The sequence below is a fragment of the Pogona vitticeps genome, chromosome 6 (genome assembly GCF_051106095.1).
Source record: "Pogona vitticeps strain Pit_001003342236 chromosome 6, PviZW2.1, whole genome shotgun sequence".
NCBI classification, from domain to species: Eukaryota; Metazoa; Chordata; class Lepidosauria; order Squamata; family Agamidae; genus Pogona; species Pogona vitticeps.
In genome coordinates, this window is record NC_135788.1 from 105031223 (window position 1) to 105055045 (window position 23823).

The 23823-nt window shown below is 44.3% G+C and overlaps 1 protein-coding gene across 9 annotated transcripts in view; it reads right to left on the minus strand.

Moving 5' to 3' along the window:
* The window catches only part of NDRG2 (NDRG family member 2), a 43164-nt gene extending 19392 nt beyond the window's left edge, over nucleotides 1-23772 (minus strand). For 3 of the 9 annotated variants that reach the window (XM_020807354.3, XM_020807348.3, XM_020807352.3), the window contains exons 1-7: nucleotides 23641-23772; nucleotides 14907-14989; nucleotides 12269-12313; nucleotides 5107-5212; nucleotides 2254-2374; nucleotides 2088-2150; nucleotides 726-786 (exon numbers count right to left, since the gene is read on the minus strand). In XM_020807354.3, coding sequence (XP_020663013.1) covers nucleotides 726-786; nucleotides 2088-2150; nucleotides 2254-2374; nucleotides 5107-5212; nucleotides 12269-12313; nucleotides 14907-14984 — 474 coding nt within the window. In that variant the 5' untranslated portion in view covers nucleotides 14985-14989; nucleotides 23641-23772. Of the gene's footprint in view, nucleotides 1-725; nucleotides 787-2087; nucleotides 2151-2253; nucleotides 2375-5106; nucleotides 5213-12268; nucleotides 12314-14906; nucleotides 14990-22326; nucleotides 22543-23640 lie in introns of those variants that run through there. The other 6 variants (XM_020807355.3, XM_020807353.3, XM_078378131.1 and 3 more) reach the window with 3 other exon arrangements.
* Between the last annotated feature and the right edge of the window lie 51 nt (nucleotides 23773-23823).

Sequence of the window (23823 nt, forward strand, 5' to 3'; positions counted from 1 at the left end):
CACTCAGCCATGAAATTCGCTGGGTAGTCTTGAGTGACTACTTCTCATCCTAACCGACCTCGAAGATAACCCTGGGGTGGGGGTTGGGACACAGTGAATGCCATCTTTAATTCCTTAGAGGAAAGACAAGATATAAATGCAATAAAATCATCATGTTATGAATGTCCAGATGAAATATCTTCCTATGATGCTAAACTGGGGCAAGCAACCAGTTGAATCCTTCTAGATGTTGCTCGATGACAATTCCCAGCACCCCTCACCATTGGTAAGGCTGGACTAAACTGATAGGGCTTGCCATCTAACAACATCCTGGGCATCAGGGTTGCCCACCTTTGGACTAACGGAGCAGGTCCTCTCATTCTACTTACTGTAGAAACTGAGGCGGAGTTGATGTCTCTCAGCTGTGAACTGAACCCTAATTGTTCCTAGTTTTCTTAACGACTGCAATGTATCACACTAGTTCTCTGCTGAAATCAGTTTTGGAGCCATCCTTCCAACACACTCAACTCAACAAACAACCCAAACCTCCCTCTTGCAAGACCCATTTCACGCCAATGGCCTGTCATGATTAGGACACAAGGAGCCATACAGTCAGTGGCCTGAGTCTTCTGTTACTTCTCAAGCATCCAAGCCACAGTAAACTGAAGTGACCACAGCCGCTTGGCACAATGACGTTGGATCTAATGTCTCCTCACGTTACATGTGCTGGGCCCCATCCCACTTACACTGTAGCGTGCCAGGATGTAAGCACCAGCTCCAACTCCGATTCCAATGATGCTGGTAAAGCTGCAGGAGGGAGGAAAAGAGAAAGGACAGTTACAAAAGACACAAAGGAACAGGAGCTACCTTGCTTCTGCTGTCTCTGTGTGTGTGTGTTTACAGAAAGTTCCAGTGGTGATTGTCATTAGCTTATCTTGTTACTTTTTTACAGATGTATTGAATGTGCACTTTGAAATACCAGATTTTGCCTTCTGATTTCTTGACCTCCCCCCCTTCCTTTTCCTCCACGCATGTGTGTGTAGTATGTTTTGCCTATATTTATCTTTCTTTATATAAATATGCATGTTTCCAGCAAATTCACGTCAGAAAAGCCTAGGCTGCAATAAATGCATTTGCAGTTCCAGGACCTTTTCTTTAACTTCACATTTTTTGTTAAAGAACATGGGTACCATCTGGAACTATAATAAATACTGGTTAATATGCAGCAGTGAAGCTGAATAGACCAGGATTCTTGGATTAGCAAAAGAGAAGGGGGGGAGGGTTAGGATGAGGCCGAAATTCTTTCTTAAAAAGCAGAAACACACTGGGAAGCAGGGGAGTCCTGCACTCTAACAATTCCCTAGGGAATCCGTGAAGCTAAGAGCCAGTGAGGATTCTAGGAATGGTGAGTTGCATGGATTAAAACAAGAAAGATTTGGACTGCTAGCTTCTGTCTATAGCAGTGCCAGGTGTGAAAAGCAAGTAGTGTGTGGTGGGGGTAGAGTGTGAACCAGCTCTTTGGAATGATGCTTAGCTTTTTAATAGTGATATGAGGAACAGATGTTCAGTAAATACACCCTATCATCAAAGCACTTCTCAGATGATGAAAGCTGTGCCTACTACCCTTTTTTTTAAAAATTGTCACATACTTGTCAACAGCATTGGAACTTTTATGAAAACATTGACATCAGGAAAAAGAAAGGACACGCTCCCCCTCCCCCTCTTGCCAAGAGGTCTCTGCTCTGTGACCAGCTGCATTAACAACCTCACAGCCAATGCGAGAACGGGTGTGCAAAGAGGAGGTAGCTGGAACAGAGGATAGGGCTGCTTATGTGATTTCCCTTCTGCTCGGTGTTTAGGAAAAGAGAGATCTAAGCCAATATCTTTGAAGGTTTAATCACATCTCTGAGCTGTTTCTCTATTTAGTTTTCTTATTCATGGAACACTATGATTTTTCTGATTTCCCCCTCCATTCCCCCTTGGGAAGCAGATGAGAAGTCCCTGAAGAATGTTGTTTCTCACCCCCAAGTGCGCACATGTGTGTGGGGGTGTTTATGAGGCTTGGAAAGAGAAATGGACACACAGAGATTCATCCCATCATGACTCACTTGACGTATTGCAGGATGCAGGGGATCATGTCAGCCAGCTGGTCCAGAGAAGGATATTGATACCTAAGAAGGGAGCAAAGAGCAGAGGCTGCGTTAGATGGCCAGACTTTATCCCCATCACACCCAACAGTGCGGGTGGGGCAGGAATGGAGGCTGCAAGGCTCACCCCACAGGGAAGGCCGGGGCACCCTCCTCCATGCCAGGCGCGTCCACATGTATCACCACGAAGTTCTTTATGATCTCTTGCATGTCCTCATAGTGGAAAAGGGTGTCGAAGCACGAATGATCTGGGGGTGGGGGTGCGGGTAGGGAGACAGAAGAAGGGGGTGTCAGGCTGCAGAAGGGCAAGAGATAGTGCCCTCAGACAGGCAAATCAAAACAGGAGTGGCTCTAGGACGAGGCAGGTACCAGATACCAGGTGCAAGGCAGCAAAAGTTATACTTCATTTTCTTTTTTTTAAGCATCAGAGGTCCTCCTGGGATGTTCTACCTCCCTACACAAGGCTAGACAAGCTTACTCAGAAGGAAGGCCAACTGTGAGCAACGAAGTCTACTCCTAGTTGAGAATGCACAGGATTTCAGCTTAAGGCACCAAACTGTCTTCAGCTGGCTTGGCACAAGAAGAAAAGAGTGCATTCAGACAAGTGGGAAACGTTTAATTGGAAAGTTCCCGTCTTCCCCCCTGCAAGGAAGCTAGCTCTGTGGGAGAGCCTTGCAGATTCTTAAAGGAGGAACTGAGGATTGGCCCAAATGGGTGGTGCAGGAATTCCAGAACAGAGCACAAATCACACTGGAAACGTAAACGATAATGTGTCCATTCTTAACATTTCTAATCAAAGATTGAAACTAGAAGACAGGGATCCCGATTTCAAGGTCCTTGGTTGTTTGATGTCTTAGATATATCCCCTTGGATTATGGTAACACACTCAATGAGGGGCTGCCTTTGAAGATGATTTGGAAACATTAGCTGGTTCAAAATGCTACAGCCAGTTTCTTAAACAGGGCTGGTTATACAGAGTATATAACTCCCATTAAACCAGCTTCACCAGCTGTAGTCCCGTTTCAGGGTCCAGTTCAAAGTACTGTTTATATGACCTACAAAGCCCCATACCTATAGTTTGAGGCCAGACTATCTAAACTCCTGTATCTCCCGTCATGAGCCTTTTCAAGTCTTAAGATCTTCAGGGGAGGCTCTTCTCTCAGCCTCGCCTCCCTCTCAGCCACACTTGATGGCATGGCAAGAGATGGCCTTCTCTGTGGCTGCTCCCAGGTTGTGAAATGCCCTCTCTTAGAAGATTAGGCGGGTCTCCCTTTCTCTTTTACTTCTGGTGACGGGTAAATAGGTTTCCTTTTAAAACAGGTTTTTAAAGCTATATTGGGCATTTAAGTAGGAATCTTCTAAGATTTGGTGGAGTAAAATGAATTTTTCAAAATCTTTTTTAAAGTGACAATTATTTTTATACAGTATTATGCTATACTGAATTATTTTTATTGAGCAATTTATTATGGCTTTAACTTTACTTGCATTTTAATTATTGTGAGGCACCTTTAATCCTCTTATGGGACAAAGGCAAAACAAAACAAACAAAGCCAGGCTGCCTGGGCTTTCTGGAAGTTGAAGTCCAAAATATCAGAGGACATACCCACCTCTTCCATTACAAGCTATCTTTAACTCACATTTAGAGCAAACCTGCAAGGGGGTTTACAATCACCTGAATTTTCTGCATAGGGAATTAAATGCTCGACTACACGCTAGATTCACCTGTGAACAGCAGCTCTACTGTTCTATGGGAAATGCTGAAGGTTTCCTTACCAAAAAGCAGCAAAGGCTGAAGAGCATAGATGTGTTCTCTACTGTAGAGAAAGGACTGCTGGCTACATTTCTGTGTCCTTTATTTAATCTCCTTTTGTTAGAGGCTAATTATCTCTATGAGAGCTGCAAGGGGTGGGGAGTAGCAGGAAAAATTAACTGCAAAGGACAGATAAACAACAGAAGGAGAAATGAACTCCTTCTTCCACAAATGGTTTCTGTCATCCTGACTTCTTGGCAGGAGGGATTCAAAGACGGCAGTAAGAATAGCTTTCATCAAGGTGCACGTAGGCTGGCTCTCGGGCAGACAAATTGACTTGCTCAAGACCATTTATTGAGTCTGGGATATGAATTTAACTCATCCTCTTTCAAAGCAAACAATCAGTGCTGAAATTTTGGAGCATTATCCAACTGTGGTCCTTATTCTTTAATAGAGATGGGCAGGAACCACCAGTTTGGTGGTTTGTCCTGGTTCATTTGCCACTGCAACAGATATTTGGTGGTTTGGTGCTCTACTGCCTCTGGTGGGCTCCCAGACAGAAACAGGACCTGGAAAAGACAGGGCAGGGAAGCCAGGATGCGCCTTCCGCGTGGGCACTCATTGGAGGGGATGGAGCACCAAACTGCTGAGCATCTACCTGTTGCAGCAGTAAACGAGTTGGGAAGACCCACCAAACTGGCAGTTCAGGCCCATCTCTCTTCTTCAGGTGGTGGGATCAGCTTAGAAGGGTCCCTGACAACTATTTCATAAGAACATTTGTCCCAATTTAGCTCCTGTTAGCTCAGATGGTTATAACCTTTTGTATAGCATCTAGAGTGGGGAGACATCTCTGTATCTGGTCAAAGTGACGCGACAGGCTCTCTATTTTAAATAGCTAGTTTGCATCTAGGTTTCTTCTCCCTACACCTCATATCGCTACTACTCTGCATCTGACTGGTCAGCCTTGGGATTCTAGTAAAAGAAACCACAATATCGATCCCCTACATATGGGCTGATACATAGAAAGTTCCTGATCCTAGTGGAACAAGGAGTATGGGGGGGGGGGAATTCCCTTATGACACAAAAAGCCCTTGAAAGCTCCATGAGCTACGCTACGGGGTGAACATCTAAGGTCTTTTCTTTATTTCTTTATTTTTTTTTTTAGGAGTAGTAGGTGGCAAACTCCCAGCCTCCCCTGCCCCTCAACCAGATGGGCATTCCCGATCTTACGGTTTTGTCCCACATCATGGTACGTGAGGATGGCAGGACGTTTGGGTTTGGGTGTTCCATGGATGGTGATTGTCACAATTCCATAAGGTGTCTCCACTGTGTGTTTCTATGGAAGAAGAGAGACAGAAAACCACGAATAAACACAGTGTTCCAACGCTAGACAACTACAAAACCAGTTATATTGAACACGCAGAGGAAGGACTGGGATTCTGCTTGGCAGCCATCCATCCCTGATTTTCACACACATAACATCTCTTGGGAGCAAGCAGTATATGCATACCTTTCCCTGCACAATCCTGAAACCATTAAAATGTAACATTCAAAATCACACATACATAAATCCTGAAAACGTATGAGATTCTATGCAAATGGCATAGTCTGCATGTATATGCTGGAGCCTACCCTCTCCCTCCACATGTTGAGCGTGCCCTGCTTTTAGCAGCTATGGTTCAAACAGATATATTTTGCATCCCTTCCAACCCTTCTATTTAAGAGACCTCAAGAAGCAGGGCCGAGAGAGAAGACTTCTAGAGCAGAGAGTCAACAGAGAAATTGTTAAGTAAAAACATCATCCACCACCAAGCTGGTGCTCACTGTTCCTTGCAAGTAAGGCTGTGTATATATAGAATGTGCATGTAAAATGAAACTTAGGGTAGAATCAAAATTACACACACATGCACAGTGAAAGAGTGCGTGTCTGTGAGAGAGAACTTTCCATACTTTTACTTTGCTTATGCTACTCAAGGAAAGAAGGAAGCAGCTATATTATTCAAAATCTGGGTCCACCCCAACTAGTAAAAATTCTGCCATGAATCTATTACCCTTGGTTGCCAAATTATCCCAAACCCCATCCTGACTTACTCGTGTCCTTAGATTCAGTTTGATCTAAACAGGAACAAGAAGAAGATGGGACTTTGCAAATCTTAGAGATAATCATTTGTTCCTTCTCCAATATTTGTGTATGTGTGGCTACACAGCATCTACACAGCATGGCAAAAAAGTTGGTGACCTTACTACTCCATCTCTTTCACCCCCATAAACATCTCCAATTTGTAAGATTTTACCAGATGTTCCTTTATACTTTCATCTCCCTGAGGACTAAATCCTTGGTGCTTCATTTTGAATAACAACAACAACAACAACAACAACAATAATAATAATAATAAAAGACCCTGTCTTATTTTCAGGGCAACGCAGTATACAATCTTTCTCTTTGGGCTGGTTGCTGATATACTCTGACGTGGCCATATAGACTGAGGTATTGAAAAGACCTGGCCACCTAATGTTTGGCACATAGCTTGGAAGAATTTTTGTGTAAGTAACTTGTTGTTGTTGTTGTTGTTGTTGTTGTTGTTGTTTCTTCTTCTTCTTCTTCTTCATCATCATTATTATTATTATTATTATTATTATTATTATTATTATTATTATTATTATTATTATTATTATTATTATTATTATTAAAATGCAGTTTTCCTTTTTTGAGTACAACTTTTCTTGTACTCAAAAGAGCACTCAACAACATCTAGATTGGTAGCTGCACATATACGAAACCTATTCACTGTCCCTACATGGGGGCACCAGTATGTACTACAGTTTACTTTTATAGCCTACTTTCCTCTGTGTATCTGTTCAGTAATGTTCAAATTAAAAATGATCTCTAAGCCCTGTTATGTCCTTGAGAACACACCTGAAGGACGAAGCAGTTCAGAGGGTGTGACTCATAGGGAACGACCCAGCTTGGCATTTGTCATCTTAATATATTAAGTGCTGCCTCCCCTGCAACATTCCAGAGCAAGTGCTAAATTCAGTGCAGCAGGACGGCCCATCGCGGCCTTATCATCACTCCCATGATGCAAAGGGGAAAAGTTGGATTGAGATTCAAAACAATCACATTCTGTTGTGTTTTTTTTTTAAAAAGTTCATTGTTTATTCTCCCAGTTCTTCCTGCTTAAGGCTTTCTCTTATGGTGCACAAGGGAACTCAATGTGTTCAAAAGCAGCTGTAGAGGCAGGGGAAGGCTGAGCCATTTGGCAGGGCTCCTCGACTGCAACGCAGTAACACAGGCATGAAAAGAAGGGCAAAAAGTGGAAATAAAGGAGGTAGTTTGGAGGGAGAGGCAGGAGCGCTTGAAGAGCCATGAACTTTCAGAGCTGCAGTGAGGGTGTCACAACCAACAGGAGCAGAGTGGGAGCGAGTAGTTATAGAGGGATAGTGAAGATAGAGAAAATTATTATTTAGGATTGCATCTACGCCAGCCTCCGTTATCAGAAAGTATATTTTCCCATCTCTAGTGGCTATGAGGAAAGAAAAGGTCCACCAAGCATAATGCCAGCCCCCAAACTTTATATTGCAGCCTGACTGATGCACTTGTTAAATGAATTCTAAGCACTGCATTCAGGCAGCACACAAGCCCTATTCAGAGGTTTATCTCAAATGGATTAATGTGAGGAAAGCCACAGGGGAGCAGGATTCTGCCAAGCAGCCGTTGCTCTGAGACTCTAAGCGCTGAATTGCTCCATACAGTGCAGACAGGCTGTAGGGAGACAGCCTTGCCACATTTAGTTGTTCAGACAAAAGGTTGTCGCCTGAGCTGCTCATAACTAAAGGGCTGTCCAGAGTGGCCATTTTGGTGTGGCACGGATTGGGCTGCAAAGAGTAAGCTGAAATCAGAGGATCGATGTGCCATTTGGTGCGATCATCCTATCTAAATGGCATATTGATTCTTCGTGTCAGTTATATGCTTCCACTAATCATCTGTGGAGGGTCAGGGGCAGTGAAATTATTTTTTTACACCCGCTAGACCAGGGGTTTTTAAACTCAATTTACCTGGGGGCCGCTAGAGACAGAGTCTGGGTGAGGCTGGGCCGCATCAGATTTCCCGCCAAGCGGAGCAAGAGCCCGAGGAAGCCGCCCAGGAGTTTCCTTAGCTGACAGACAGGTTCTGGATGGAGGGTGCAAGAGGTGCTGTCTTGGGAGAGAGCCGGCGAGCGAGGCAAGGCTTTTTTTTTTTTTACTCTTGACAGCAGAGGATGTGTGGGCGCTTTGGGGGGGCAGGCAAGGCGAGGGCCACAAACTATCATCTGGGGGGCCGCAAATGGCCCCCAGGCCGCATGTTTGAGACCCTGCAGCTAGACAGTAACTGATGAGATGAATCACTTTGATTAAATTTAATTTTTCTCTTTGCCTCTGTGTATTGCCAGTCCAGAAATGGCCCACAGTCACAGTTTCGAGCGGCAATGCACAGACAGGCAAAGAAAAATATATATATTTTAAAATTTAACTGAAGTGATTCATCACATCAGTGATGGTCTAGAAGACACAATAAAAATAACTTCACCTCCCCTGACCCTCCACAGACAATCAGGGGAAATTGTTCCATTTCCTATATCCTGAAGTGGCTTATGAAACTGACCAGAAATTTGCACCAAAAGATGCTGCAAGACTCTTGTTTAGTCCATTCCAAGCAACCACACTCAGGGGGAAGGGACTAAACTGGAGCCCTCCTACCTGCACCACAAGAGTAGAACTCTTTGATGGGGGTTCAAAAAGATGCGGGTTGAGGCAAATTGGTCCATCCTGGTGATGTACATGTTTGGATGTCAAAAAAGAGAGCAGAACACCCTGACCCATCAGCACACCACACAGCAGGACAAATGCCCATATGGACAAGCTCTAAATATTTATTTGATGGAAGTTATATACACTTCCACAGCATAACTCATAATGCAGGTCTGCAGCAAAAGTTCTGCCAGATGGAGTCTGGGCTACATAAAAGTCAACAATGGACAGTTAATTCCACAGGCCCTAAAACAATATGCTAAAGGACGTGACAGCCTCTATCACTGATTTCCCAGTGTGTACCCCAGGAAAACAGCCAGTCTGGACATCCCACGCAAGCTGCATCACCCAGGGAATGGTGAGCCACTTCGGAGTACTTTATAACCCAGAAGCCCTGGCAAGGATCATGGTCAGTCGGAACTGACTTGGCACCATTTAATTATTGATTACTGTTTTAAAGGCAGTGGCAAGCAACAAACACAAGGAAAATGTATAAACTCCCCCAGGACTGCCCATATAATTAGGCAGAGTGAAGCTGCTGCATGAGGCAGCAGACGCTGGATGTGTCATGAAGATCCTGCAAGCTTATTTACTGTGATCGTGTTTTTACTAACCAGGAAAGAGAAGAAGCAACTCAGAGTGAAAATAGTCTTTTTATGCAATAGGAACTTGCTTTCTGGGAGGCTGGGGGTTCCCTTTGGTGCTTCGGCTCAGGCAGCACAATGTCTTGGGCAAGCCCTGACTGTCTCCTTTCCTATATGCAATGTTTTACTGGTTGGCGGTCAGTTTCTTACAGACTGACATGATGCTAAGGAAGACAGGGCCTTTGTACCTTTCATACCAGAGCAGAGGAAAGGGCTATCAGTGGCACAAAGATGAAGAAATAGGTGGTTGCTTTCCACTTTTAAAAAACCCAGGAAGTTTCACCCCCTGCTAAGGGCCAGCACAGCCATGCAAGTCTCTAATGCCTCTGAGAGTTTGTTTAGTCTCTATTCACGTTCAAGTGGCAGGTGAAAACGGCTCTATTCCGATAGCATGAGTAATAGCAAACACATTTCTCCCTCTTCCTTTTTTTATGTTACTGTTATGTCATTGAAGTCTAATCTAATCTTATGCTGCTTTATCTACTTGTTTGAATACTGATTTATCACTCGCAGCGTGACTGCTTCTGTGTTGACTTGTGATTGTTGACTACCTTGGAGAGCCTCGACACATAGATTTTTCAAAAGCTGAGTAAAAACATGGCAATCAAACAAACAAACAAGGGAAACTATAACCAAGTGTTGGAATCTAGCTTCACCCTGAAGGCTGCTTGCATTCAGCATCCCAAGGAACCACCTGCAGCAAAGCAGAACACACCACTCTTTGCACCAAATTTCCCCCATTCTGCTTTTTCAGCTACATCAATATTCCATTGGTACTGAACTTAGTCTAAATTTTTTCCCTTTCCTCTAGTTTTTGCTCCTCCAAGCATGTCAGAATCTGGCTCTGTTATTGTTTGTTTGCTTGCTTTTGACACTCGCTATCTCAGTTCACTATGAGATGAATAAATTAAGTTAAACTTGTAACCCACCCAAGCAGAATTTAGAATCCTAACAGCTGATAAGGTTTCAAAGCCAAGTCTCCTGGATTCCCTCTTTACTTCTGGGATAGAATGGAAAGTAACGTAATAGGGTGAAACAGCAGACCCGGCTGGCATTGGGTTGCAGATCCCTGTCACACTGAGTAGGTTTCTCTTGCCTCACTGTCAAAAAACTGGGTGCAGGAATTACTTCATTTGTGAGGAATCAGACTGATGTAAGAAGACTTTTGCAATCAGGAAATGTGGCTATTATTTCAAGTATACAAATGACAGTTTACCCAAGCTCAGAGTAACCCGATAATTAAACATTCCTACTTTTTTCCAGTTGGGAAAGAGAGTGCGCAAGATGATGCTCTGCTTATGACTAGCCAACAAGGTAATGACTAAGCTGCTAGAGTTGCTATACTTTTAGCCCAGGCAAGCATTCCAACTGGTGGCTTTTCTCAGCATAATGATGCATTAAAGATGCAGCTAAAAGGTTCGGGGTGCTCCTGTGTCTTTGGAAACAGTTGATTTGCAGGGAACTGAAAAGTGAAGTTTTTCAGAATATATATGGACTGTGATCACCCACTAATGTCTGTAGCATAGGTTCCTGCCTTAATGTAGGAGTAAGAGTGTTTTTAACATCTGGCAACCCCAAAGCAAACTAAAACAGGAAGCTGCTCACGATTTTATACCATGCAGCCATTCAAGGTAATACAGGGAACACTCGAATGATAGAAATTTTGACTCTGGGTTCTCATGGCTCTGCCTTTGTCACTGGACGAAACAGCAGGCGTCTACTGACAGCAGTGGCTACAGTGTTACACCAGGGAGATGTACCTGCCACAAAAAGCAAAAATAACTAACAAAGGACAGGCTGGACTGAGAGCCACAGTTCTTGGGAAAAGCTGTCATGTGCGTTTTTTTTCTTTTGTCTGCTAAGCTCTGTTGAGTCTTTAAGAATTCCATAATTTGAGGGAAGAGGAGCAGCCCACCAGGTAACAGCAAGAATTGCATGCAAAAAAATTGCTTGAATCATCAGGTTAAAGTCCTCTATCTGAAACCGCTGCCAGTCAGCAAGGACAAGACAATCTGGGGCCAGATGGACCAAGGATCTGCCTTGGTACAAGGCGGTTTTCTATAATTTAACGGAACAGATGCAGGCACTGTGTCTCAGCACAGAGATGAATGACAAGAGAAGCAGTGTTGACTGAACTTCAGCTTATCATGCAACTGTAGAGTTCAAAGAAGCCCCGACCTGGGTGACTGTAGCTCACTGTGTCTCTTTCTCAAATAGATCCTAGAGAATCTACATTTATTGTATCATATTCCAATTACAGTGGTGCCTCGCTTAACGGGCACCTCGCTTAACGACGAATCCGCATAACGACAATTTTTTGCGATCATTTTTGCGATCGCATAACAATGTTTCTAATGGGAAAATATCGCTTTGCGATGATCGGTAAGCTGTTTCGCTTACCAATTTTCACATAACGATGTTTTCCCAACAGCTGATTGGTGGTTCCAAAATGGCCACTGGGTTAAAAAAATGGCTGCCCACTGTGTTTTCGCGCCCATTCCTCGCTTACCGGGCAGCGAAAATGACGGCCGTATGGAGGATTTTCGCATAAAGGTAAGTTTTTTGCCCATAGGAACACATTAAACGGGGTTTAATGCATTCCTATGGGCTTTTTTATTTCGCAAAGTGACGAATCCGTATAGCAACGATTTTTGCTTCACGGATTATCGTCGCTATGCGGGGCACCACTGTATAAAGGCTCCCTAAACTTAATTCTTTTCTCACAGGCAGTCACAGAACCTGTGGTTGGTAGCCTTTATTTTCCCCATAGGAATACCCTGTGTGAATGTAATCCAACAAGAAATGCCCAGTTTTGGAGGAAGGAAGGAGAGAAAGCAGGTCGGTGACAACCAACTCATTGCTTCTTTCATTTTGGCTATTTTAAAGTGGAGGATTTCTGCAGGTTTGCAGGACACCATTTTTGACCCCATCAACACGGTAGGAAAAGAGAGGGACATTACCTGGCCATGTTCCTCAAGAAGTTTGGCTGTTATCAGTTCAGCATCCTAGAACACAGAGAAAGAAAGCAGAGGAGGGAAGACACACAGACAGAAAGAAAGAGTGCAAGAAGGGAGGAAGTAAGTGAGGAATCCAGAGTAGGAAGTAAGTGAGGAATCCAGAGTTATGGGATTGGGGGAGGGAAGCAGAGTAGAGCCTCCCTATCATTGGCCAAGTTCCTTAAAACGGGCATAGAACATATACAGAGACAGAATATGACAGATTCGCCAGAAACCTGGCTACACTCAGAAGTTGCAAAAGAGTTATCCAAAGGCAGATCTACTTCCTTTAATGGCCAATATTCTGCTGCTAGACCCAGCTACAGTAGACTCACTGATTCAATGGGATTTACACAGCAGTATACTTTAACTATTCCATAACTGATTCAATGGCTCTACTCTTAGTTGGGGGTAGCCATAAGATATCTGCCCCTGTTTCTAGTTGGCACTGCTACAGAGGACAGAAGGCATCCTTCCAAAGGGAAAGACCTACTGTACTTCAATTCTCCCGTCTGTGAAGGAAGCCTGCTGTTTGCAGACATCAATCCACAGTGCTTCCTGAAAGCTGTCAATGTCCATACTTCAGTCCAGGTAACCCATCAGATTATACATCTGTTTATGGAAAGTACAAGTACAGTGGTGCCTTGTTTGAAGAGGAAAATTCGTTCTGTTGAAATCGCTGTTAAGCGAAATCCTTGTCAAGTGAAATGAAAAAGCCCATTGAAATGCACTGAAAACTGGTTCAATGAGTTCCAATGGGATAAATACCTCAGCTTCCAGTGAAGATCCTCCATGAGGCGGCCATTTTCAGTGCCTGTAAAGCGAGGAATCCGTCCTAAAGCACAGAGGGGAGCCATTTTGCACAGCGGGCGGCCATTTTAGAGCCGCCGATCAGCTATTTTAGAATCATCGTCTAGTGAAAAATTGGTTCCTGAAGCAGGGAACCGATTATCATCAAGCGAAATTTCCCTATCTAAACATTGTTTTGCAATCATTATTAACCTCATCGTAAAGCGGATTCGTCATTTAACAAGGTAATTGTTAAGCGAGGCACCACTGTAGTCAAGACAAAGTATATTCACTTTTCTGCCATCTTTTTTCACAGTGGCTTTGTGTAAAACACATGTCCGAGAGTGCCATGGTTCCCTCGCCTCCTTGAAAGATTTCTGTGCTTTTAATACAGGTACAAGAAGCAGAGATTCCACAAGGCAATGGCTTTCCTCATCCTCATCCATCCACTTGAATGTGGGTGCCACCCAGATGGCAAATGGCCCAGAAGCACTGACAGGGGAGGGGGAGGGAGAATCAGATAATCTGGAGCAGGTGTCCCTCCCGGATATCAAGTAAAAAATAAATGCTTAGATCTTGTGAGATTATGCCAGATAGGTCAAACACAACATAGTAAAATATTCACAGATAGGCAGTGCAATTTTAAAAACATGACAGGCGGCCCCTGTTTTGATCAAAATCTACCTCATGAGAATTAACAGTAACAATTCTGTGTACAGCTACTTCCACTGTGTACAGCTACTTCCAGAATATTTGAAGGAGGGGGAGTGCATTATTTATTTACTTATTAATCTTACATTTTACCCTTTCATCAAATGAGCTCAAGGCAGAGTATAAAAGGTTCGCTACCAAAGGGATTCTGAAGCATTTGATGGGATGGAAGGACTCTCGTGGCATCTCTTACAAGCCATCACGCATATAACAGAGATTTGGATAAAAGCCTTACTCTTGCTTAAGACATTTTTGGCACAAGCCTCCCCACTCCCCAACTAGGACCATAAACTTTGCATCTTAGTCCTACGATATTTTTTAAAAACCCGCACATTGCCTCTGGGTGAACTCAAGGATCTGGCTTACAGCGTCTGCACCTACACATTTACAGAGAGTCACAATACTAGGGCAGGGCTTGGGGAAGTTATTAACAGATATTTCTTGGTCTAAAAATCTTCCAGAATCCACCAATTAACACAGCTTGAGAAGTTGCTTTTTTAAGACTGTCATTCCTAGCATTCCCTTGCTACTGTCTCCTCAGAAACAGGATGGGATGACTGGTTGCTGACAGTACTCAAGATCTTGCTGACTGGGAGATTCTGGAAGTTGTAATGTCATTCTTCCATGATCTGTTGTGGAATGAATATTTTGAACACAGAAAATCCCACATGGCTCAAATTTAAAAGGACTCAGTAGCAGGGGATCAGAAAGAAGCACTGTAGCACTGGAAAACCACCTGTCAAGTCTCAGTGGACAACAATAATCTAAGAACTGCAGAGTGGGAAGGGACCCTATGGATCATTGAGTCCAGCCCATGTCAAGGAGGCCAGGTGAGGATTTGAACTTGCAACCTCTGGCTCCGAAGCCAGATGACTTACACCACTGAGCTATCCAACACTGCGCTAAATGAACCCACAGCCAGACTTAGGGTTATTTTGCTTTTTGGAGGCATCTGCTCTGTCATCCTGTCTCAGCTGGGAAAGAGAAAGGAGGAAGACAGACGGGGCTGGACAAATTAAGGAACGCTGGTGATGGTTAGAGAGGCGTGGTTAGAGAGGCAGGCGTGGTTAGAGAGAAAGAGGAGAGCTGCTTTTTTGCTGACCTTGCCCGGATCAGGTGCTCCTGGGGCTCGCAGAAGCGGCTTCTCCTCTGTGATCTGCACTTCCTGGAGTTCCGTCATGGCGCCTGGGGGGGAAATCGCAAAGACACCAACGTGAAGCAGTATGTTAGCTGGAAAGGTCCATCTGATGCATCTGATAAACAACAGGTTGGAGGCTGTCTAGACCCTACTTCCTGGTTGTCCCAAAAATATCTGTTCTGCCTTAGGGCTGGGTGACACCTGTCTATAATCTTCACCTGAGTATTACACCATCAAGAGATGACTGTGGATGTGAACGTGCTATCTGGAGCAAATGCCAGCAGATGGAACTTGCATTAGCATTGCCCAATATCACCTAGAACGCATGGTATCATTCAGTCACATGATCAGCTATCAAGAGGTGGCACATGTTCAGAGACACAAATGGGCAGCTTGGGCCCAGAGCAAGTCATGTGGTACACAACTGTGTGTGACAAGAATTGTACCTAACATTGTATCTTTTAAAATTTGTTTCTTCAACCTTCATGGCAGTTTTGGAGAACATGGGATCCCTTTAGATGCTGTTGAGCTGCAACTCCCATCACCTTTACCACAGCCAACCTAGCCAATAGTGAAGGTTGATGGGATGTGTAGTCCAGCAACATCTGGAATCCTCATCCCTGCTTTATGTGTTACATGTATGAAAACAAGACTTGTGAATAATTTTGTGACCTCAGATTGGACACTATGATTCTAGGTTGCATCCAGCTTTAGTCGCAATTAGTCATCTGCGAAATCAATGGGATAATGAAGACACAACCCACTGATTTCACTTGGCCCGCTCTAATTACGAACAAAATCTGGACTGAACCCACAGTGTTTTTCCCCCTTGATTTATGACATATCCTGCACTGAATTATGTGGTCAAGTTTTGGCTTAGCACTCCAGAGTGAAGACAATGAAGAAAAACATGATGTGAGGGAGAAGAGGCTGACAGAAAGTGGCTTACCAAGGTTCAACAGATTGTGTGTTAACAGAGATGAAGTTGTGAACCCAGGATTTGCAGATACAACCCCTTTGCTTGCATAATCAAGTACGGCAGAATTTCAGATAGACACCCATTTACTGGGAAGTGGCCAGGCCCAGCCTGACAGCTAAGCAGTACAGTAGTCACTTAGTTCTGAATTCCCCAAAAAAGATGGTCCATCTGAGAAGCAATTCTAGTATGTGTATAGGTAGAATTCTTAGCCTGGGTATGGCTATGCATGCTTTTAGAATGGTGCCCCATAATTCTTGGTGAATGTGGAAGGCAGGCCTCAAACTACGTGCAATGCAGTTTGGGATTGTGGCAACAAAATATTATCTGTCAGCCCTGCAGGCAGCCTTTACAGCATAAGGGCTGCTCATTCCTGCAGGGAGTACAATAGCTGATCAAGCATTATAGTAATGGCTGTGACCGGCGAAAAGAGTATTACAACAGCCGCTACAAGAGAGAACTGCAGCTTATACAAAATACAAATGCCTGCTCTTGGCTGTTCTCCCCCTCCCCACTGAGGGCATTCGAATTCTACACCACACAATCTATACCAAGCATAGATTTCATAACCTATACAATTCTCCATAACATATTTCCATTTACTGTACCATAATTTAGCTATTTGGAGGGGTCGATAGGAGAGACATGTTAAGGTCTGATGAGATAGCTTGCTCAGAACCCGTTCATGTCTTCTGTTTAGATGCATAAGGTTTTGACACGCATTTTTATACTATCTTATCCTTTATTCCTTCTCTGGACAAGTGTATTAGGCAGCTAGAATATTAGGTTCCTGCTTAATATATGCAGAATTCTCTCACTGTGTAGGGTGAAATATATATATATATATTTAGCTGTATAGGGCTTAACTGTTTGAAACGGAAATCTGAATTAAGTATGAACATGTTCCTGTTTATTCTTATAGACTCTTAAATCAGATCTATCAACAGACTGACTTCAACGAGGCAGGGAGATGTGCCCTTTCAGATTTTGTAGGATGGTGACAACAATCATTCCTCACTGGGTAGGATTAATGGGAGTTAATAGTCCAACAACACACAGAGGGTCTTATGTTCCCCATCTGAGTGGAAAGCTACTCTCCTCTGGTGAAATGAAATCTGTGAGAGAACCCCAGACTTCTGAGATTAAATATTATAATGACTGGAGTCTTTGCAGGTGCTAATTATCTTACTGAGATCATCTATGGAGATTATGTGGTGATCTTGTCCTCTTGTTATATGCTCTCTAGTGGTCTAAACCCTGTACGTTCTGTTCTCATATTATGAATACTCTGTTTTCCTGAAAATAAGACCTAACCTGAAAATAAGCCCTAGTATGATTTTTCAGGATGCTCGTAATATAAGCCCTACCGCAAAAGTAAGCCCCAGTTAAGTGAAACCCCGCCCTTCACCCTTGTGCAGCAACCAGAAGACATGACCGTATTTGAATAAATGTAGATTGTTCTACATGAAAAAAATAAAACATCCCCTGAAAATAAGCCCTAATGCTCCTAATGGAGCAAAAATTAATGTAAGACCCTGTCTTATTTTTGGGGAAACACGGTATTACTGAATCTGCTAATCAAACGAAATGCATATTTACTTTCAATCCCCATGGGCAAAACATACTTTTGACTAGTAGCTTTGAAAGACTGCATCCTTCCTTAGGAGCATGCCCGGATTTTAATGCCGTTAGGAGTCCTACTGCTGTTTAATGAGGACATGAGAGAGCTTTTTCAGGAGTTTCTCCCAGATTCTGGCACTCCTTCCCAAAGAAGGGTAAACTGGTCCTCTCTCTTTTATCCTTCTGCCAGCAGGCAAAGACCTTTTTATTTAGGGAGGCCTTTGGCATAGATGCTCGGTTACAGTTGAGAAGGACTTTGCCTCTTTTTCTGGATGCGCTTTTAATTTGCTCTTATGCTTTATATATGTTTTTAGTCGGGTTTGATTTTGTCATCTGCTTTCGGTACCATTTTGGGGTAGAATACAAATTTATTAAACAAAAGTAAGAAACAACCAGCTATCAGCCTATGTTTATTGAAAACTATACCCAGATACTATACTGTCTTATGAGACACAATTCCTTGGAAGTAAATTTCACTTTGCTCAAAGCAACTTCTCAAAGAACATGCATGATTCTTTCATTTGTTAAAAAATTGAGTACAGAAATTATTTTTTAAAATGCACAGGACTGCACCCACAAATCAGCTATGGCCATCCAGATGCTTCTGAACTGCAGCTCCCATCTCTGACTAGTGGCAGAAACATCTGAAGGACATCTGCTCACTCATAACAGCCTGAGGTCTCACTCATGTCCCTAACTATGTAAAGGCTCTCTTAACCGTCAAACTGATGGACTGGATCAATCCGAAGTTATGTGAACCTCTTTCTGTTTCATGACTTTACTCCAAAGTATGCAAACTGGTATTACCGTATTTTTCGCACCATAAGACACACTTTTTTCCCACAAAACAGGGGGGTGGAACGTCTGTGCGTCTTATGGAGCGAAGAAAACAGATTATATTTTCCTGTTTTCTTCTCCTAAAAAATTGGTGCGTCTTATGGAAAAATACGGTAAGTGCTGCAAATAACTTACAACTATACGTGTCTACTTCAGAGAAAGTCCGTTCTGGTTTAATGGAGCCAGTCTCCAGAGAAATTCACAAAGGATTCAATTTTAATCTGGATCTAAGTCTGTATATTTTAGTTACACTTATCCAAAAGATATATAAAGCTTAAATATAGCAATTGTGAGAGTAGAAACTGATTGAATTAATAAAGTAATAGTTCTATTATATCCACCATGTAGGTTGCTTATGCTGAGTATAAGTTTCAAAAATATAAATCAGTATCTCAACCAGTTTTTTTCTTGAAACTTAAAGCTATCCATCCTGACCTCACGTAGCACGAAGTACATGTGAAATGGACAGTAAGTACATGTGAAATGGACCAAACCTGCAATGTTCACTGGGTAGCCGTGTGAAAATAACTCTTACTTTCTCTCGGGGCTGATTTTCACACAAAGGCATATCTATGTCTAATGCACATTTATCCAAAAGTAAGCCCTCAGCAGAACCTTTTCATCAGGATAAGTTAAGTTAAATAAATAAATAAAATAAATAAGCATGTAGGTCTTCAGTGTTGCACATCTGAGGATGGCAACTGAGTGCACAAAAATATGCCACCAAAACCCCACCATCTCTGGGGCACAAATGGAAGTTCAGTCTCAAGAATAGGAAAGATGATTGCTCAGTCACACATGGCCATCATCACTTGATATTGCAGCCATCCAGTGCAGAATAGCTCTTGGCCTAATCTGTTACACAGAGTTGTTAATCCTCAGGAAGGGGCCAGTAGCCATTGTAAAGCCCTTTGCAGAACTTTGTGCAGTTCCATACACTGAGTTTGCGGTATGTTTGTGTACACTCTGCCCGTACATATCCTGATGTGTCTTGGAGTTGGGCAAAGAGTTAAATGGCATTGCCCCTGGGCATCTTAAGAACAGAGACATGCATGTGTGCACACATGCACACATCTAGATCCCCAACACAATGAACTGCACTCTTTAAAACCTAGACATCCGGACCTTTTGCATGATGGAACTTCCCATTCCCATCCTTAGGCACAGAGGGTTTAACCCAACACATGGACTAACAACTAGGCATTCTACAGGGAATATAAATCCCAAATGGGGTTAATCACTCACTCTCCCTAAACATCCTATCTCGCTGCACTGCTGGGAGTATAAAATGGGAAGGAGAAGAAGCACATAGACCTTCCTGAGCTTCTCGAGAAAAAAGTGAGATTTAAAGCTTTTGTGATAAAGAAAAGAAAATGAGAAGCCACCGCCCTGTTTGATCACTTGTTGATCTTTCATCTACCACCAGTATTAAAGTAGGACTGCTAGAAGCCCACAAGTACAAGCAGTTCCCTACTTTCCTAGGCTCTCTCTTCCAAATGCTGTGGCTGGTTTCCACTTTGGGCTCCATCCAAGGATCCCCCTCCTGGGCCATAAATAGCTGTTTTGATCACCGTGACAAGGGCAACGATCCAGTTCGCCCGGGAGCTCCTTGTCACTCTGGGGCCCTTAACGGGGCTGCCAAAGAACAGGCATCCAGAAGATAATTCCTCTAGCCACCACTGAAGAAGCCTCTGCATACGGAAGAGATACAGCCCACATGGGCACCATGAAATGCAGGGTTGAAGCCAGGAAATCCAGATCCCACTGTCCTTAGTTTCAAAGCTGCAAAAGAAGGGTTTATAAAAGTAGGACAGAAAAACTGGGGATCTGTACCTCCTAAATGGGTTGCCCTGGTTCTGAGAAAATGAAGCACTGGGGGAGCATCATGAAGCATCGGGGGGACAGGGCTCCCAAGAGGAAATATTCTGGAGCCTTTGCCTCATCTTTTCCATAGTTTTCTCTTCCTCCTCTGTTGCCTCTTTGGCAGTGATAGTGTCTTCACTGGCTGAATGACAAGCCAGAAGTCCAACAGGTACACTCTTGCCTGGCACAGAAATGCTTCTTCTAGGAGGAAATGTCTCCTGTTGAATGCAAGCCTGCCATACAACGGCTAAAAGCACACAGAGCACAGTGGTTTCTATCTGCTGAGTCAATGCAGCATGATAGGTGCTGCATGAAACTTTAGATGTCAATGCTTAAATACTACTTAAATAGTAAAAAGAGGTGTGGTCCCATTCTTCCTGTTTCTCTCCTCCCTTCCCAAGGACTTTAAAGCCCGCTTTCTCTTTACAGATAGACTTTTAAAATACAGATGCTTTTTGAGCATACCCAGAGGTGGTGCTTTACACCCCATCCAAGTTTTAAATTTTTTTTTAAGCCCAAGTCCAAGAATCCCCCAGGTTTCATGGCCTTGCTGACCAGGAGATTCTGGGAGTTTTGATCCAGAAAGCAACTTTTCCAAGTTCTGTCCCACCCGCACTACATCCCACCAAAACTTCTACCAAATGCTTGTTGGAGTCTTGCCAACATCATTTTTAAATGACAACAAAGCATAAGGAACCACGTTATACATAGCCTGCCATATGCTTGTCAGCTTCTTTTCACTGCTAAGGTCCCAAACCAGCAGCAAAAACAGGTTTTAGTGAGTCTATGGTGGGCCAGTCAGCCAACAAATCATGCTGGACTTTGTCTGGCTCATTGTTAATCAACATAGTGTAGTAGTTAGGAGTGCTTGACTAGCCTTTGGGAGATGCAGGCTCAAGTCCCCATAAAGCTATGAAACTCCCTTGGGCCAGGATAAAGTGAGGGAAGGGACATGTACATCATCTTGAGGTCACTGGAGGGAAAGTGGGAAGCCCATGTCTTCTCCTGTGCCCAAAGATGTGGACTCCGGTCCACAGAGCTCTTATTAAATAAACCTGTCAATCTTAAAGGTGGCACGAGACTTTTAAAAACTTTTTTTCTTTTGTTAAAGATGCTGAACCAAGTATAGCTACCTCTCTGAAAAAAGTGTAATACTGTATTAAATATTTGTGGCTCATAAGGCTGTAGTCACACACCTAGGCCCTGACCTAGAATCAGTGTGCTGGAATTTCAAAGCAAACAATGATAATAATGACATTAATAACAGCCTGAGTTATGCAACATGTGGTGTGTAGGGTTATATCTTAAGCAGAATCAATTCCTGCTTCCCTTCTGTGCCTGCCACTCCAAATAATCCATGTGTTACCACAGCTGCCTTTGTAATGGGCTAGTGAGCAAGGTCTGTGTTTCTTGATTCTTCCTTCCTCATCTAGTCTGGTCAAGGGGGTCGTTGCGAGGTTGCCGATGAGCCAGGACAGCTCTGCTGACCTCCAATGAGGTGCATGCAGGGGAAGCAGGGTCCCCGTGACATCCTAGTGTATAGCAAAGAAGTAAGATGGGATGGTGAGGACTGCAAGTGAGTGCCACAACTGAGACCACTAGGGAACCAGTTGCCAGTGCCCAAAACCAGACACAGAGTCGGGAGGTAACTCCAGAACAGCTGGCACCCACACAGAAGAGCTGGAAACACATGTTGGCACACTGCACAGCTGCAGCCCAGACCACATGAAGAACCTCCCCAGACTTGGCTCCAGGAGCACACAGTGACACACAAAACCTGCTCTCCTTGTTGCATGGGTTGGGCAGCTTCCTATCCCAGCTGACCCTCTTGACCTAGGAAGGCACTAAATACTCCCTTCCCAAAACAAGGGAATCTGAGCTTTGGACTTCACCAGTTTCCAGACTCCCCTGTGCAAAAAACCCCTCCTTTTCGGACCATTTTATATCTCCACAGCTGCAATAGAACCCAAGTCCTGCCTGTGTCTTCTCCCACAGCTCTAAGTTAATTCCTCTCCCCGAGATGCAAATCCACCTGTTCTCAGCTGATGACCCTTCTATTCTGACCCGATAAATAAAACCAGTACATACCATATACATCTCCCAGGCATCCAAGCTCACTCCTCTGCAACTCTCAGCTCCCAAATCCACTGCCCTTATAGAAAAAGAGGGGCCTGGAGACCTGACAACATGCTTGCCCACAAGAATAGCCCCCTGCACCCTATGCCACCACACTCTGGACTGACAATCTAGGAGTTCCTGACGTACCTTCCCAGAACTCAATCCTCTACATCACAAGATAATTCTGGCACATCCTGCTCTCCACACACCCCTTCCCATGTACACAACCTCAGCGAGCCTTGACTTTCAAGCTCCACCTCCATGCTTCTGCCTGCTGCAACTTACTGTCTTTGTAGAAATGGGATCTGAATCCAGCGGCATTGGGTGGGTGGGCAGGCTGTCTGTCTGACACATACTTACACATGCTATAACCACTTTTCCCATTCACCGCACTCCTTTCCAAGAGAATCCAGGAATCCCAGCTGAGCAAATCCCACTTCCCCAATTCTGCTCTCCCCCCACCCCACAATCTGCTTAATCCCTTTTCTGGAGCAGAAGGCAACCATTCCTCCCCGACCAATCCCTTCCCCATCAGCCGCCCAACCTTCTCCAGTCCCTCAATCTCTCCCTCCTCCAACCTGCCAGACCCCCCCCCCCCCATTTCACATAGTAGTGTAGTGGTAGTGGTCACAGTAGTAGCGGTACCCTCTCCTCCTCCTCGCCTCTCCTCCCCATACATTCCAGCAATCTGGTCCTTCCAAGGCTGTTGGGGATGGGGTGGGTTTAAGGAGGAAGGAGGGTGCCTCCCACCCGGAGTGTTTTTCCATTTGACATTTGAGTCTGTGGATTGTGTCAGTCGCAAAGCGAATCGAGGAAGCAGGCAGGAAATCAAATCAAACCAGCTCACGGCGGGCGCGGGTGGGAAGGGAAGAGGTCCTCTCTTGGTGTGTGTGTGTGTGTATTGGGGGGGGCACTAATCCTATCTAATCGCTCAGCACGGAAATATTCCTTCGTTTTGCAGGAGAGGTGAGGGGCTTTTTTAAAAAAATAGCTCCTGGGGTATAGAAAAGCAGTCGATCTGGGGGAGGGGATGAGCAAGGAAGGGGAGGAGGGTTACTGTGCAATCAGAAGCATCTAATCCCCTATAAACTTGTCAACATCTGGTAACCTATCTCTGCTCCCTCCCTTGGGGGGGTTTAGAAGGAATCGGGGAGAAACACGCGAGGAGGGAGAAGGTGGGGGTGGAGAGAAACAGTAGAACCGCCGCGCTTTGCAAACGGACACCCCCTTCCCTCCCTGCACCTCCACACCCCCCCTTTTTCCTTTCTTTTGGGGGGTACCCACTGTCCGTGCGTCTGTCTCTGCGTGCTGGGTCGGCCTCCCTTGCTGCTGCCCGCGCGTTCGCCGCTCCGTCGGTCTTTCCACCTTCACTTGCCTTTGACTCTCTGACTGCAAACACCACCTCCCCCCCCACCCCCAGAGAGAGAGAGAGAGACCCCTCCCCCCCAGATCCCCTCCCCCCCACCA